Source organism: Marmota flaviventris, chromosome 15 (assembly GCF_047511675.1).
Source record: "Marmota flaviventris isolate mMarFla1 chromosome 15, mMarFla1.hap1, whole genome shotgun sequence".
NCBI lineage: Eukaryota > Metazoa > Chordata > Mammalia > Rodentia > Sciuridae > Marmota > Marmota flaviventris.
In genome coordinates, this window is record NC_092512.1 from 1,458,717 (window position 1) to 1,473,935 (window position 15,219).

The 15,219-nt window shown below is 56.6% G+C and overlaps 1 protein-coding gene across 2 annotated transcripts; it reads right to left on the reverse strand.

The window, feature by feature from the left end:
* Positions 1-3,481: 3,481 nt before the first annotated feature.
* On the reverse strand, positions 3,482-8,600 carry Znf696 (zinc finger protein 696). Of its 2 annotated transcripts, XR_004618852.2 has the most exons (4): positions 7,968-8,600; positions 5,918-6,018; positions 5,636-5,748; positions 4,983-5,070 (listed from the first exon to the last, which is right to left on the reverse strand). XR_004618852.2 is itself a non-coding variant. In XM_027951004.3 (3 exons), the coding sequence occupies exons 2-3, from the start codon at positions 5,931-5,933 to the stop codon at positions 3,995-3,997; spliced, it is 1,092 nt and encodes a 363-aa protein (XP_027806805.3). In that variant the 5' UTR covers positions 5,934-6,018; positions 7,968-8,592; the 3' UTR covers positions 3,482-3,994. The 2 variants fall into 2 exon arrangements, 1 of the variants encoding a protein (XP_027806805.3); XM_027951004.3 differs by lacking the exon at positions 5,636-5,748 and having other exon boundaries at positions 3,482-5,070; positions 7,968-8,592.
* Positions 8,601-15,219: the final 6,619 nt, after the last annotated feature.

The following is a 15,219-nucleotide window of genomic DNA, read 5'->3' on the forward strand; positions in this document are numbered from 1 at the left end:
CCTGTGACTGGGAGGACGGCAGCTGTGCGTGGGAAAGCAGGCTGCAGCAGAGCTGGCAGCCGCAGGTGCTGTCTCCTCTGCTGCTGGCCCAGCCTGGCACCGAGGCCTCTCCTTCTGCCAGTTTCCCAGAGAAGCAGCAGCATCAGCTGGAGCAGTGGAGGAGCAGCTGGCCCAGGTGAGCAGCCAGGCCACAAACAAGGGGAACAACTTGAGCCTTCACAGCCACGCTCAGCTGCCTGGCCCCCGAGTCAGCACAGCCGGTCGTGGGGCCCTGAGGTCAGTGCCCACAGGTGCCTGGAGTTCCAGGAGGCCCATATTGGTCCCATTGGGGCCCCCGCCTGTCTTCCCTGGTGGGCACAGGTCCTTCCTGTGATGGGAACCTGCCTGAGCAGATGTCCCTGATGCCAAGTCCTGTGTCTTTCCTCCTCCTTCCTGAGCTTTGGGGTGGCTTGGGGTGAGGGCTGGCAGTGCCCTGGGACATGAAGTCCTGATGCTCACCTGCCCAGTGGGAGAGAGGTGGTCAGGACCAGGGTTCCCTGAGGGTCCTGCTTGGTGATACCTGGGCGACAGCGGGTGCAGTCTTGATGCGCTGGGGTTGGGGTGTGCCCCTGGGGGGGTCCCAGGGACAGCAGGTCTGGGCTACACACAGGGTCTCTGGCTTCCCAGCTACACCAAGGCCACTGCCCTTACTCTACCTTGGCCTTGGAGGTGGGCAGACGTCAGGTGCGAGAGGCTCGGTGGAGAGAAGGTCTCCAGGGAGCAGAGGGAGAACCTCGCCTGGGCCCTGGACGGCTGTCTCAGCTGTCTGTGGTCTTCACTACTGAAGTCACACGGCGGTTACTACGGACGTGAGGCGCTGTGTGCGAGGAGCGTGGGTTGTGTGGTGACCTGGAACAAAGGCCCCGACGTCACACCCCAGCTTGTCGCCCTGGCTCTCACCTGCTGGCGTCCCAGCTCCAACTTCAGCCCGGCCGCGCCTACTGGACAGCAGAGACCGCATCCGAGCCTCTGGTGGGCCTGGCGAGGAGCCTCAGTGCCCCTCAGGGCCTGCCTGTCCTCCCCTCAGCAGGGCCTCATCTTCACACTCCTGGCTCCATAGAGGCCACAGACCCCTTGTCCCTTGCCCAGTGTCCACTCTTCAGTTCCCATCTCCCTTGGCTGAGCGTCATGCATGTCACGCAGACCCTCTACCACACAGATGCCAACTCATGCTGCCCTGCCTCAGTTTCCCAATACCGTTCTCGCCCAGGTCTACCCTACCCTCAGGGGCCGGCTTTGGGGTGCTGGCCCTGTGTGTTCAGTACTCTGCTCCCCGACTGTCTGCAGCTGTTTGCTCCCTCAGTGGGGTTCACCTGGGGCTCCCTTGCCCACAGCCTAAACTACTATCCCAACAAGGGGGGCTCCAGTTCCCTGTGTGAAGGGCCCCTGGTCAGCCCAAGGGGACTCTTGGTGGCACTCCAGGCCAGGCCTGGAGTACTGCCAGGTCCCGGCCCCAACAGTGGGGCTGTCGGCAGTCTAGCTCCTCAGAGTCACTGAGGCGAAGCTGGGCTCCCGTCATGGGAACAACTCTAGGAGCCCCAGCTGCCTGACTGCTCCAGGAGGGGCCTTCCTGTGCTTGGACCCACAGCGCAGCTGCAGGACAGGTGTCCCCAGGTGGTGGAGGTGGTGAGGACATGAGCTGTGGGACCAGGGCCTGGGAAAGGAGCCAGCAGTGAGTCAGCCTGACAAGCGTCTCCGTCTGATCTCACAGAAGGGTCAGGCAGCCCTTGCCTCCTGGAGGATGGGACTAACTTCACACTTGGAGATGGAACCTGGGAATTTCCAGTCTGCTCTGTTCTCCAGGTTGCCTGGCTCGGGCCCAGCCCAGGACAGTGGGTAAGGCTGCGGGTGAGTGCAGAGCTGCAGGGCAGAGGCTGGGCCTCCTCCTGAGGGACTGCACACCTCGGAGGCTGTTCCTGAGATCAAAGCCCACACACACCCTTGGGTTTACCTCATAGCTGCAGTAACTGCACTCGCCCCCTCAGCCTGCAGGCATGGGCCGCCAACACTGCCATCACCATGAGCCACTAGATTTGGGGGTGGATCGTTACTCAGCAAATGTTAACATAAAACAGGTTCCAAAAAATGGGGTGCTGTTGTGGCCCCCCAGATCCCTATGTTGAAGTCCTAATCCCCAATGTGATGGCACATAGTCCTAGGGCCTTTGGGTGTTCATGAGATTGAAAGGTGGTGGGCAGGGTGGGGTTGGGGCTCTCTAAGAGTAAGGACTCCAGGGCTTCCCTCCACAAGCATGCCACAGGGAGGGAGGGCCTCTACAAGCCGGAAGCACCTATCTCCAGGAACAAAATCTGTTGGCATCTTGACCCTGGACTTCCAGCCCCTAGAACCGTGAGAAATAAATGTCTGTTGCATTAGTCACTCAGTCTGTGGATCCCTTACAGCCAAGATAGGTGCGAAAAAACCAGCACCCAAGTCTCATACAGCACTGACCTTGAGCCCAGGCATCGGACAGAGTCCAGGAAATCAGGACTCTGCTAGCAGAGAGCGCCTGGGGAAACCCATTAGGCAGCAGCAAGAGGTGGGGGAGGCCAGGGGCAGTAATAATTATACTTGTGATCCCAGTGGCTCAGGAGGCCGAGGCAGGAGGATCATGAGTTCAAAGCCAGCCTCAGCAACAGCAAGGCACTAAGCAACTCAGTGAGACTCTGTCTTTAAATAAAATACAAAATAGGGCTGGGGATGTGGCTCAGTGGTCCAGTGCCCGAGTCCAATCCCCAGTGTCCCCCACTCCCCTCAAAAAAGAGGTGTTGGAAAACAGTGCTTTCAGCAACTCGAAAGCCAGGAGACCGATGTGCATAAGGAGAGTGTTAAAAGTGTCTCCACCTGCACCGGCTTCAAGGGTGAAGAAGCCAGAGAAGAAACTGTCCAGTCTGCAACCAGAGTATGTGACAGAACTGGAGTTGGCACTGTTTCAGAAATAACACCATTTCACATCTTGTCCCTGGTCAGCAAGATTCTTAAAAAAAAAAAAAGCTTGAGGGCAAAGAAGCAAGGTTGTGCCATAACACTCTTTTTATAAGGCCTTAGAAATGTTTTAGATACTTTCTAGTACAAACTCCCTGAGCTTGACAAGAGGGATTCTAAAAACTTGAAAAATGCTGTCCCACAGCATTCTAACACACCATACAAAATTGAGAAAATATTTACTCAAAACTTAAAGTGCATTTTTGTCTAATAAAGTCAACTGTAATTCTCTACATAGGCAACCAACGATATTTTTAAGGGACTTGTGTCAGTCTTAGTAAAAAGGGACTGAGATGGTTCAAAATGAAAAGAGGTCTTTGGATTCCAATCTTTCTACAGGCAGTGAGCAGTGTGAAAAAGTATTCATATTACAAATATGAGTCTGTTCATCTTAACTTTTTTATTATCTTTCCTTTTACTTTTTTGAATTTTCCTTTAAAAGTAATATTCTGTTGTTATTTAATGCTAGAGTTTCTTTTTAAACTCCTGGGCTCAAGCAACTGTCCACCTCACCCACAGCTGGCTTCCCTTGCAGTTTCTCTAAGGTTATGACTTATAATCTTGTTCACCTTTTCTTATTTCCCACACTACCCCTATTTTCTTTTGAGTTCTAAAAAATTCTGTTTCTTGGTTGTCTATTAGAAGCAGTCTCCTGATATCTTTTTTGCATGCACATTGAAGAATGAGATTAAGGGAAGTTATGAGGGCACAGGTGAGGCCTGCTGACCACAGAGCAAAGCTGGCACAGTCCAGCACTGCCCAGGGTCCCTCAAGTCTCTACCTTGGGAAAGCCTGCAGTGCCCATCAGCGACACTGGCCTTTCCTACCCTCCCTTCCCGCCGGCTGCAGACAGAGGGAGGCTTTCAGGGGCAGAAACCTTTATTGTTTCCCCGGCTGCACAGAGTGAGAACAGGCCTGCGGTGTGGGAGGCCCCAGAGGTGCTGCCCCTGCGCACCCCGCGTGCGTGCGCTCACTCCGCGCCGTGCACCCTCCGGTGCTGGATCAGATGGGAGCTGAGGCGGAAGGCGCTGCCGCACTCGGAGCAGCGGAACGGCCTCTCGCCCGCGTGCACCCTCTGGTGCCGGAAGAAGCCGGACAGCGCCCGGAAGGCGCGGCCGCACTGGCCGCACTCGTGGGGCTTCTCGCCCGTGTGGATGCGGCGGTGCTCGCCGAGGAAGGAGGCGCGGCTGAAGGCGCGGCCGCAGTCCGGGCACGCGTAGGGGCGCTCGCCCGTGTGGACCCGCTGGTGCTGGAGGAGGTTGGAGCTCTGGCTGAAGGCGCGGCCGCAGTCCGGGCACTCGTACGGGCTCGCCCCGTGGTGAGTCCGCTGGTGGCGCACCACGTTGGAGCTGTGCACGAAGGTCCTGCCGCAGTCGCTGCACTCGTACAGCCTCTCTCCAGTGTGGATCCTCCGGTGCTTGGCGGCGTCCGACCTCTGGCTGAAGGCCTTGCCGCACTCGGGACACTCGTAGGGCTTCTCGCCCGTGTGGACCCTCTGGTGTCTGAGGAGGTTGAAGCTCTGGCTGAAGGCCTTCCCGCACTCCTGGCACACGTAGGGCTTGTCCCCGTGGTGAGTCCTCTGGTGCCGCACCACGTGCGAGCTGTGGATGAAGGCCTTCCCACAGTCGCTGCACTCGTAGGGCTTGCCCCCAGAATGGATGCTTTGGTGCTTCACCACATCTGAGTGGCATTTGAAGCTCCGGTCACAGGTGTCACACTGATAAGGCCGCCCTCTGCAGCGGCCTCGCTGATCTGTTCCAGGGCCTGAGTTAAGTGTGCTGTCTGATCTGGACACACCACCCTCGCCACTGCTGTGCCCTCCAGTTCTCTCACCAGTCCCCAGTCCCCTGGGGCCCTCTCCAGGCCTCTGTGCAGCGTCCACATGTTCACGAAGGTCCTGAGACCTGGGTGCTCCGGGCGGCCCCTGCAGGAGCACAGGCACAGCCTCTTCAAGGCATCCTCCTGCCCCTGAAGCCTCCAGCTGTGCAGTCAGCCCCACAGTCTGCACTGCCTGCCCAGCACACACTGGAAATGTCGTTTTCACAGCTAGAGGAGATCAGACATGCACAAGCTTAGACACAAGACGACCGTCACCATGATACCTGTGAATTTGAGATGGCACCAGCCAGCCAGGGTAATGACTGAGGAGTAAGATTAAAGTCCTACGTAGTGGATCTCTATTATTTTGCCTATCCAGTTCCTATTTTCTAACATTCGTGGTCTGGGCTTAAGGGGTGGGTCTGGAACAGTGCATCTGGTACCCCCTGGAGGGATAGGCATCTGTCTGTGGACATAGGGCTGACTCTCAGTTCATGGGAGGTGTGAGTCTGGTGTATTGGGTCTGTGTGTGTTCTGGGTGGCCACGGTTGGTTGACTCAGGCTTCCACTAAACAAGAATTGGCAAACTGAGCGTGCAGAGGCTTTGACGGTGCACACTTCCTTACCAAGGGAAGACGGCATCGTTCTGAGCACTAATAGGAACAACAATAATAAATTGAAGTATGAGTCCTCAACTTTTATGGACTTCAGATGTGGCCTTGCATCTTAGGGACAGAGAGAGCTTAGAACTCAGAGCCTGACAGGGCAGCTGGACAACAAGCAGAAGACTCACCAGCACTTCCATTCTTTCATTCACTCTCCCTGGTCACCTCCTGAACCTAGGCCAACTAGCAGGCAAGGAGCCAGGAAGAAGGAGCATGAGGCGTGCTGTGGCCAGGAAAGCACCTGGAGAGGTAGCAGGAAGTGTTGAAGATGAGGGGGCAGGAAGGTGAGCCCTGGCTAAATCTTGAGTAGTTGGGCAGATGGGTGGGTAGGGGGTGAATTCCTAAGCTGCCCCCCTCTCTCCCCAGCTCCTCTGAGCCTCACTGTGGGCTTGTCCCCTCCCACCTCTCACCTGTGGGGGCCTCCATCAGGGTTTCCCTGTCCTTGGACAGGCTTTTGGAGGTCAGGTTTGGCAGCACCTGGCACAACAACAGGAAAGGGAACAATTCTTGCCTGGGTAAAAGAAGAAAAGAAACAGAATGATAGGGAGAGCTAGGTGCAGCGGAGGGTAAGCTGAGGTCAGAGAAGAGACTGGGAAGGGGACCTGGGGGTCCCGCGGGGCGGCCCCACTCCCATCACTGGCCCTCCAGGGGGTCAAGAGCAAACGGTCACTGCAGCCGGCGGTGGCTTCTTGCTGCAGTGAGTGCACCCAGAAGGTTGGTCAGCCCCTGGGAGTCTAGAGAAATTTCCATGGGTCCTAATATTTTCTTAGAAATCATAAAAACTTGAACATAAAACTTTAAAACAAGAAAAGGTTATGGGATGGTGCAGTTGGGGCTGAGGACTGGCTTCTCCAAGCCCCATGCTGCGGCAAGGCGAGCGGATCCAACTGCGTCCGGAAGCGGGGCTGGAAGCGGGGCCAGGACGCGCACCACCGCCAACCTCGGCCAGGTTGGCCTCAGCGGCCAGCCCGCCCCGCCCGCAGCCGGAAGTGCCTCCCGCCGGCCCCGCCCCCGGGCACTTCCGGGGCGCTCTGGGCGCGGGAGGACTGCTGCTCTGTGCCCAGCCCCGCCCAGCCGCCACCTTCCCAACCTCAGGCTCCACTGATTTAGACTTCAGGGGACGACACAGACAGGCAGGCCCACTCATGTTGGCTTCCAGTCACCATTCTCTTCCACAGTCCCTAGCCACGACAGTCAGCCTTTAATTCAGTAACCCTGAGAGTCTGTTTTATAGATGAGCATTTTGAGAGGAAGGACTGGCATATAGGAAATGGGGGACCCCCCTGCTCCGCCAGGCTTTGCTGTGCTAAGAGTAGTAGCCAGAAACTACAGAGGCCCACTTCTCATCCAATCACAGGATCAGCCTTTTGGTAAAGGCCAGACAGTAGGCACTGTGTCTTGGACATCATTCCAGGACCCAGTCTGACAGAATAGTTTAACCCCTGAGGATATCCCTAGTCAATGTGGAGAAGCCACAGGGGCTCTTCCTGTGTCCCCAGCACAATGAGTTCAGCAAAAATCAGACAGTGGGAATCTGCTGCAAGCTGGGAGAGATGGCCAGGAAGAATGTGGTGAACAGGCCTTTTGGCTGCCACTTTGCCCATGGTGGTCAAGCAGGCCAGGATCCTTTCCTTTTCTGATGCAGTCATAGCTTCTGAATGCGGAGTTGGAGAATGCAGACCATAGGCCTAGGACCACAGCAGGGGCAAAGAGCGGCCACGGGTAGGTAGGATACCTGCCCTGATACAGTGCCCCTGGGCACTTATCCCCAGTGCAGAAGCCTGGGTCAGCCCCAGCAAGCTCCCTTAGGCACCTGCAGCCTGCTGCCCTGGAACTGGGCTCCTGCACCTGTCTCCTGCCATCCCTCACCATTGTGTGCTTGTGGCTTTCTCATTACTGCATCAATAAGAACATCTGTGATGCATACCCACCATATGCTGCATATTTATTTGAAAAAAAAATTATGCAGTGTTGCAAAACACATATAAAACCAAAACAACTAAAGGGGATGACCTATAAAGTATAAAAGCCCTTCCCCCCATCCCCACGGAACATTCTATATTGGGGAGATGTCCTCCCCCCGAGTTATTGATGTTTCCTGTTTGATCTTGATTTGTGGCTCAGGTGAGCTGCGCACCACCCACTGGACAGAGTTCAAGCCCTTTTCCCTGGGCAGGAGTCTCCTCTCTTTCCTGCTCATCCCTCTCCTGTCCCTTCCACCATGCCCCGCACCTGGCTCCTTTGCAAATTCCATCTCTCCTTGACCAAGCAGTGTGACTCTGAACCCTGCGGGCCAAGGCCTTTCCTCTCTCCCCATCTGCTGGGAAGGGGCAAGGAACCCCCTGGGCCTGGCTTCGGGCTGGCCCAGTAGGTTCTCGCCATTCTTGTGAAGGGTCGGAATGGGAGGTGAAGGCCTGGACATAAAGCCAGACAGTTAAATGGTGTAAAAGCATGGTTCACCTGAAGCCGGTCCAAAGTCAGGCCGCGTCGCCTCTGGCCCAGCTCCTGACTTGGTCTCCGGCATTGTCAAAAGCCATCTCAGGAGGGCAATTCCTGCGCAGGTGTCAGGCGCTGTGCGGGTCCCCTGCCACCCAGCGTCCGTCCGCAGCTGCCCCGCGCCACCGCGCCACCGGCCAGCCTCGGGTTCTCTCCGCGGGCGGCGGGCCGGGCTCACTCCGCGCCGTGCACCCTCCGGTGCTGGATCAGATGGGAGCTGAGGCGGAAGGCGCGGCCCACTCGGAGCAGCGGAACGGCCTCTCGCCCGCGTGCACCCTCTGGTGCCGGAAGAAGCCGGACAGCGCCCGGAAGGCGCGGCCGCACTGGCCGCACTCGTGGGGCTTCTCGCCCGTGTGGATGCGGCGGTGCTCGCTGAGGAAGGGGGCGCGGCTGAGGGTGCGGCCGCGGTCCTGGCACGCGTAGGGGCGCTCGCCCGTGGGACCCTGCGGTGCTGGAGCTTGGCTGAAGGCCTGGCCGCGCTCGGGCACGCGAAGGGCTTCCCGCCGGCGTGGGAGCGCAGGTGCCGAGAAGTGCGAGCTGTGCGCGAAGGCGCGGCCGCAGTGGCCCACGCGTTCGGCTTCTCCCGGAGAGACGCGCTGGTGCTGGGCGGCGCCCGCCCTCCGGCGGAAGGCCCCCCGCACTCGCCGCACGCGTGCGCCCTGGCCCCAGGCGCGGCGGGGAGGCCTCGGCCGGCGCGGGCTGGGCTTCCCCCCGCGGGCGCCCCGGGGCGCTGCCCGCTCCAGGCCTCCCTGCTCTGCGCTCCTTGGTCCTCACGGTCTGAAACCAGAAAGGGACAGGGCGGTGTCACCGGACTCTGGTCGTGCCCGGGCCATGGGGGGCAAGAGCGTCTGTATTCGTGAGAGGCAGGGAGAAGGGAAATTAGGAGCTTTGTCCTGGACGCGGGGGGGGGGGGGGCGCGGACGGGGCTGTAGGGAGCTGTCGGAGTCCAGCTCGGGCAGGGGGTCTCAGGAGAGGAACGGAGGCCAGGAGTCTGCGAGAGATGGCGCAAGGCGGCGGAGAATCAACACAGACACATAGTGAAGGTGCCGAATCCCCATCTCTACTTGTGAAGTTGATCATACATACTTTTCATTTTGGCAGGCTCACAGTACTTTGTGGTTACAAAACAGGAATCATTATTCAAAGAAACAAAATATTGTGTAGCTACAATTAGATAAGAAGAATGTATCCTGGCTTATGCATAAGCAAGCATTTTTCCTTTCAGTTTGCGTTTTGCTTTGAGCTGTTTCTGTTAGTTAGCTTTTAATAATAGTTAGAAATGTCCAGACTACTGGCCTATACCTTGACTATTCTTTCTTGACTTATTGACTAGAACAGCACCACGGTTATGGCAAGTGGTTAACTTGAAAAGAGAGGCTACTAATTTTAATCAAACAAGAGTAAGAGCATCAAACCATTGTGCACAGGAACAAGAACAAGTTGCCCAGTACCAAGCACTAATCTGTCTTCTTAACATGAATTCTTCTTCTCTAGATTTTAATTTAATTTCTCAAAAACTTCCTTGACTGTTTTTCCTACAGGGGGTTTCTCATTAAACATTAACGATTTACAGTTCCACAGCTGAATCATTTAGCGCAAACAGATTCATTCTTTAGAAGTAGTTGCATTAATTGGGAAAGTCACGTTTTTTCTTTCATACTTAATGGTCATATGAGAAGTCGCAACTATACTTATTAAAGGAATACAGAAACAAACCAGGCCATTCCCAGAAACATACTGCGCTCCTCCAGAGGATGGACACCTTGCACCATCCACCTCAGTAGGGCCTTGCCATTGCCAGAGTCAGGGGAGGGGTGCAGCAGGGAGTGGTGGCGGGACTTGTGGGTATTGGAAAGGGCCTGAGCCCTGCACCTCCAAATGCTGACTGCAGGCCTAAGTCACCGCAGCTTAGCACTCCTTAAAGGTGCCAGGGCTGAAAAGCTCAGTGGGTTCCTGCTCCCTGGCCTAAAGGCAGGCCATAGGACCAAAGGAGAGGTGACTGCCAGGCGCAGGCGGGGCACAGGACCTCACAGAGTCAGCAGGGGACAGGCTGTCTGCTCCCAGGACTGTCCAAGGACCTCTCTGTGGGCCTGTCTGCCCACCACCCTGCTTGGAACCAGCAAGCATTCTGCCTCAGCTCCCTGCGGAGCGGCCTGTGTGTCTCATCTGGGTAGGAAACACAGACCCAGGCAGCTGTGCGACCTGCCCCTTGTCCTCACTGAGCTGCTGTGGCACAGTGCGTTCCTATTTCTAGAACCTTCTTGTTTCTTCCTAAAAATAAGTCACAGAAGAGAAAGAGCAGAGGGCATGGTGATGTGGTCCTGCTCTCTGCTAAGTCTGGGCTGGAGTTGGCTGGACGCAGCGCCGCCTGGGCAGCCTCTGAGGAGAGGTGGAGAATGTCCCACAGGCCTAGTGTGACCCAGGAGAGTGGTCTGTGGGCTGGAGAGGTGAGGAAAGAGGGACACTGCATTTTAAAGAAGACATGGGGCCACAGCTTAGGGAAGACCTGGCTCCTGTAAGGGACATGGCAGAACTGGCAACAGGGCAACCGCTCTCCTGCCAGGACAGGCTGCCTATGAGAACCTCAAGGAAAGCCTGAATCTGCACCAAACCACACTGCCCGTCTGCGGGCAGACGACGCCCCGCCCAAGGCCCGGGTCCGAGCTGGGCCCAACGCGAATTACAAGACCGAGTCCCCCTGCCCCCCCCCCCCAGCACACAGGTGGACTTCTGTCCCCACCTGCCTCCCCCCAGGCCATGGGGGGCTATCTGGCTCTTGGGAGTCAGTGCTTTTCACCTCAGCTGCCTGGGGCCAGCATGCTGTACTGAATTAGAGAGTGGGTAGGGGGGTATGTGACAAAGTCACCAACTGCTGGACACTCTGAAAGTGGCCCACAAGCAGCCAGGCTCTCTGGAGCATCCTCCTGACTTTGAGACCTCCGCTAGCACCAGATGCACTGGAATGCATGAAGCACCCCTGGGCAATGCCTGGGGCGAGACTGGCCAAACCTGCTTCCCATGCTGGGGACACACTTAGGAACAGCTCTCCCATTTGGGATAAAAGGTCTCTCCCAAGGAGCATGGATGGGCATTCCAGGACACTTGAAAGGGAGCCTGGAGGACGCTGCTCACACCGCTGCCCCTGTGACCCCCATCTAGGCATCCTCCCTGGAAACACGCCATCCACTCACAGTCACAGCAAACTGAGGGAGGACAGGGCGGCGGTGGGAGTGCAGTGTGGGCTCCAGAGTCCAGTCCTGGGCTCAGCACACAGCTGTGTGCAGGGCCTCATCCCCCTGGAGCCCCTCACAAGGCGGGGACAAGGGCTCCAGGACAGATCCTGGCAGATCTGAGACCTCAAGTCAGGAAGATTATTTTAGGGATGAGTTGAGCATTGAGTTCGTTTTAAAACCAAGAACTGATTGAAAATATAGGCAAACACTTCTTCAGAATTACTGACAGGAAGGAAAAACGTTTCCTGGTTTCCATTATTCTTTTTCTTTCTTTCTTTTCTTTTTACATTTTCTAAAATTTCTTTAAAGACCACAAACAAATGCTTTGGGGAAAAGAAATTTGTTAAAAACGTGCTTTTTAAGGATGCGACTTCAACTTTCCTCCCTGAGGTCTGCGGTGTGGCGGGGTACCTCCCACCCACCCAGTAGGGCAGCAGGCAAGGGTGGGCTGTTGGCAGAGCCCATGGAGGCTGCTGGCTGAGTGAGGGGAGGCAGCAGGGTTGGGGCTCGAGCCTGAGGGACGAAGAAGGGGGCTGGAGAGGTAAGTACGGTGTTCTGGGATCCTGGCTGCCTGACGGAGAGTCTGGCCGGTCTCCCTGGGCAGGTGAGGCGGGAGACAAGGTTAGAGCCGGTGCCAGAGCCCATTGGCTGGGATGTACACTTCCCGTCCTGGGACAGGTCCTGAGGGTCTCAGAAGGCACCCACCGGGCTGTGCTTAGAGCCCAGGTGCGCTCCGAAGGGACACAGGACTGCGCAGGAGGCAGGCAGCGGCTAGCTGCCTGGCCAACAGACCGTGTCCAGGCAAGGTCCAGGAGGGTGGGTCTCTTCCGGCGGCAACAGCAGGAGCATCCCTTTCGCCCCGACTGGTGTGCAGGAGAAGGCGACAGGGGCAGACGCTCGGCGATCCCGGTGGGCTGCACTGAGAAAGCGCTGTCCCGACATTCCAGGACGCGCCTTCGCGGAGAGGAACGCGCCGCGCAGCTTTCCCCACGACTCCTCCAGCCTCCCTCCTTTCACGGTGGCCACCAGGTGTCGCTGGCCAGACGGTACCGGCCTCGTTCAAGGCGCGCCTGCGGAGTGGGTCCCTGGCTTGATGCAGGGGACACACCCCACGCTCACAGCTCCAGCTGGCCGCCGCGCGCGGGGCGGACAGGGGCCAGAGGGGCCCCGGAGGACGCACGGCCGGCCGGCTCGGGGGCAGGGGGGTGCTCCGTGGTCCCGGAGGCCCAAGTTCCAGGGCGCGGAACGCGCACCGCTGAGACGGAAGCGAGGCCAGCAGGCCCCGCCCCACGCCGCAGGCACCTCCGAAGGCTGGCTCCCAAGCCCAGCCTGGGGACCGCGGCTGCTCGCCCGGCGCTGTCCGAGGTGCTAGGGGATGCGGCGGTGGGGCACAGACGGGGCAAGCAAGGGGACCTAGAGGCCATAAGGGCTTGCGGGAAGTGGGGGGCGTCAAGGCCTTTGTGCTTGTAGGTGGGAAGAAAAAGGGAATCCAACTCTGGGTTGAGGCTGTGGTCCAGGAGAGAGGGGGTGCTGGCCGGGACTGGGGTGGGAACGTGAGCGTCCAGCAATGAACCCAGTCTAGGCACAGTCGGACCAGCTGCAGGAGCGGAGTACTTAGAAAGGAACCGCGGGGGCAAAGATGGATTGCCTTCCACAAAATGGGTCAGACAAGAGCCACTCAGGTGTCTGCCAGCATAGACACGCTCCCAAGTGAGGAAACCTTGGTACAGGTCCACAGCTAAACACAAGGCTACCTACCAGATGAAGGAAGTATCCCGTGAGGGGCACCTGGTCAACACCAGGATCTGGCCTCCTCTATCCCCTTGAAGGGCAGGGTTGCTAACTGCTTTGCGACTGAAGTCCCAACTTACCCAAGGGCTCTCAAAACACTGAAAACCCGACTTCATCATATTACTAACCAGGAAACAGGTTCAGAGAAATTAATCTCATTTTACACAGATAAGAGTAGAGCTGTCCTTTAAGTTCCACAGTTGATTTTCTTATCCATTGCACCATACAGGTATGTTTATGTAAAAACCAAACCCTTGTGTCCAACAGCAGTCTCTAAACCCAGGATTGACCCTTTTTGCCACAGCCACGTGCAGCCTGGGTAGATTCAGCTTGACTACAGCCATCTTGAGTCTACCCCCACAATTGCCCCAGAGTAACCCTAATTGGTTTTTCCTGCACAGTTCCCCAGCAAACTGTGATAGACAAGCCACAGAATCATACTGTTAGCACTAGGCTGGTACAGTTAGGGACAAACGCCTAGGCTTCCTGGAGGAAGGGAGAAGCCGCCCCTTAAGTGACTTAATGCTCCATCAGAGGTGTTTTGTTCCAGACCAAACTCTCCAGAGAACTCACAAGGAACCAGTGCAAGCTGCTGACCACGGAGTCTAGGTGACCTGGAGTGAACTCTGCTCATTGTAATACTGAATTCTCTGCCCAGAGGCATCACCAGCTGTTTTTTTTTTTTTTTTTTTTAAAGGCTATGCTGTGACCTCAAACTGAGCATTCCCAGCAGTGTGCCCACCTCTACAAGTGATGAGTCTCCTAGGGAAATATGCTCATTTCCCCAATAAAAGCCCATTGCTTTGTTTTGGGGGGACACACTGCTTTGAGAATTATCTCCAGTGTTCTCCTGACTTCAAGTAATATGCCTCTCTACTCTTCCTCCTGGTGGTGCTTAGTGGTTTTGCACTCACCAACTAGCAAACAATGCACAAGGTTAGACCCCGACTCCAGGGATGTACCCAACTCTTCCACATTAAGATAAACCAGGTACAATTCAGCCAGGATGAGGTTACTTTGGTCCTGATTCATATATATGTCCCTTTCTGATCCAAATTTTGAGAATGCAATTGATCTTATCACAACTTTGCCTTTGTCAGTAAGTTCCACAATAAAATGCAGCGTGACCCTGGATATATCTGCCTCTTGTCTCACGGCACCTGGGGCAGATCCTCATACTCTAAAACCAAGTGGTTCCATCTAGGATTCATCAGCTCACAGCCCTCCCTCCCCTTGCCTGCAATCCCTGGAAACTGCCTCACAAAATCCTTTCTGGCAGCTCCAGGACCTGATGGCTCAAGTGTCCCTCTAGGGCCCCTTTCTCTGGGACCAAATGCAGATGCTGTGCTCACAGAAATGGTCACTTCTGGAGTTTGGAAACAGCCACTGCAGGAGCCCTTCACAGATGCCTTCACAGGCTGGCCCAGACAAGATACCTCCTGCAAGGCAGGAATAACTGAGGGGAGATGGTGCCCAGGTTCCTCTGGGGCACAGGAGATAAGTGCCCCAATCAAGTGAATGCTGATGGGGATGGGCAAGGGTAAGTAGAACGGTCCTGAGGAGCCATGCCTGACCCCTACCACTGAATTTCCTGGAAACATTGGGTGGAGATCTGGTGGAACATCTGGGAATCTGCTGACTGCCAGGGATTGGAGGAAAAAGGGTACCACGGGAGATGCAAATTCCACTTCAGCTCATCTTGGTGGTCCTGCCCAGCAAGGGACAACGGTGACTTTGCCTCAGCAAAGGTTTAGACCCAGCACAGAAGAGCTGCCCTGCCAGCCACTAGCACCCACAGCTAGTTCTGGGGCACCTGGCCCTGCCCCACAAGGTGCCTGAAGGCCACTTCCAGGAGGCTGGGACCCCTGGAGCACCATAGGACCTTCCCTAGATGCTGCTGGGTTCCATTACTGCCAATGGAGCCCGTCCTTGGTGATGAGGCTGCTGGGCTGCCTGCAGAGTCTCGCGCTGCCCACGTATCCCTGAGGGGCGGGGGAGGCAGGCAACAGCCTAACCTCTAGCTCTCACCTCTAGATTGGCTCTCAGTTGGCATGGGGACACAGGGTGGGGGCAAACAGCACTTGGTGGCCACAGGTGCCTTCCTCAAGGGGCTGCAGAGGGCTGTGTGACCCATCAGGAGACTTGAGATTGGTCACTGCTTGTGACATGCAGGAAGCCATGCGTCACCTCAT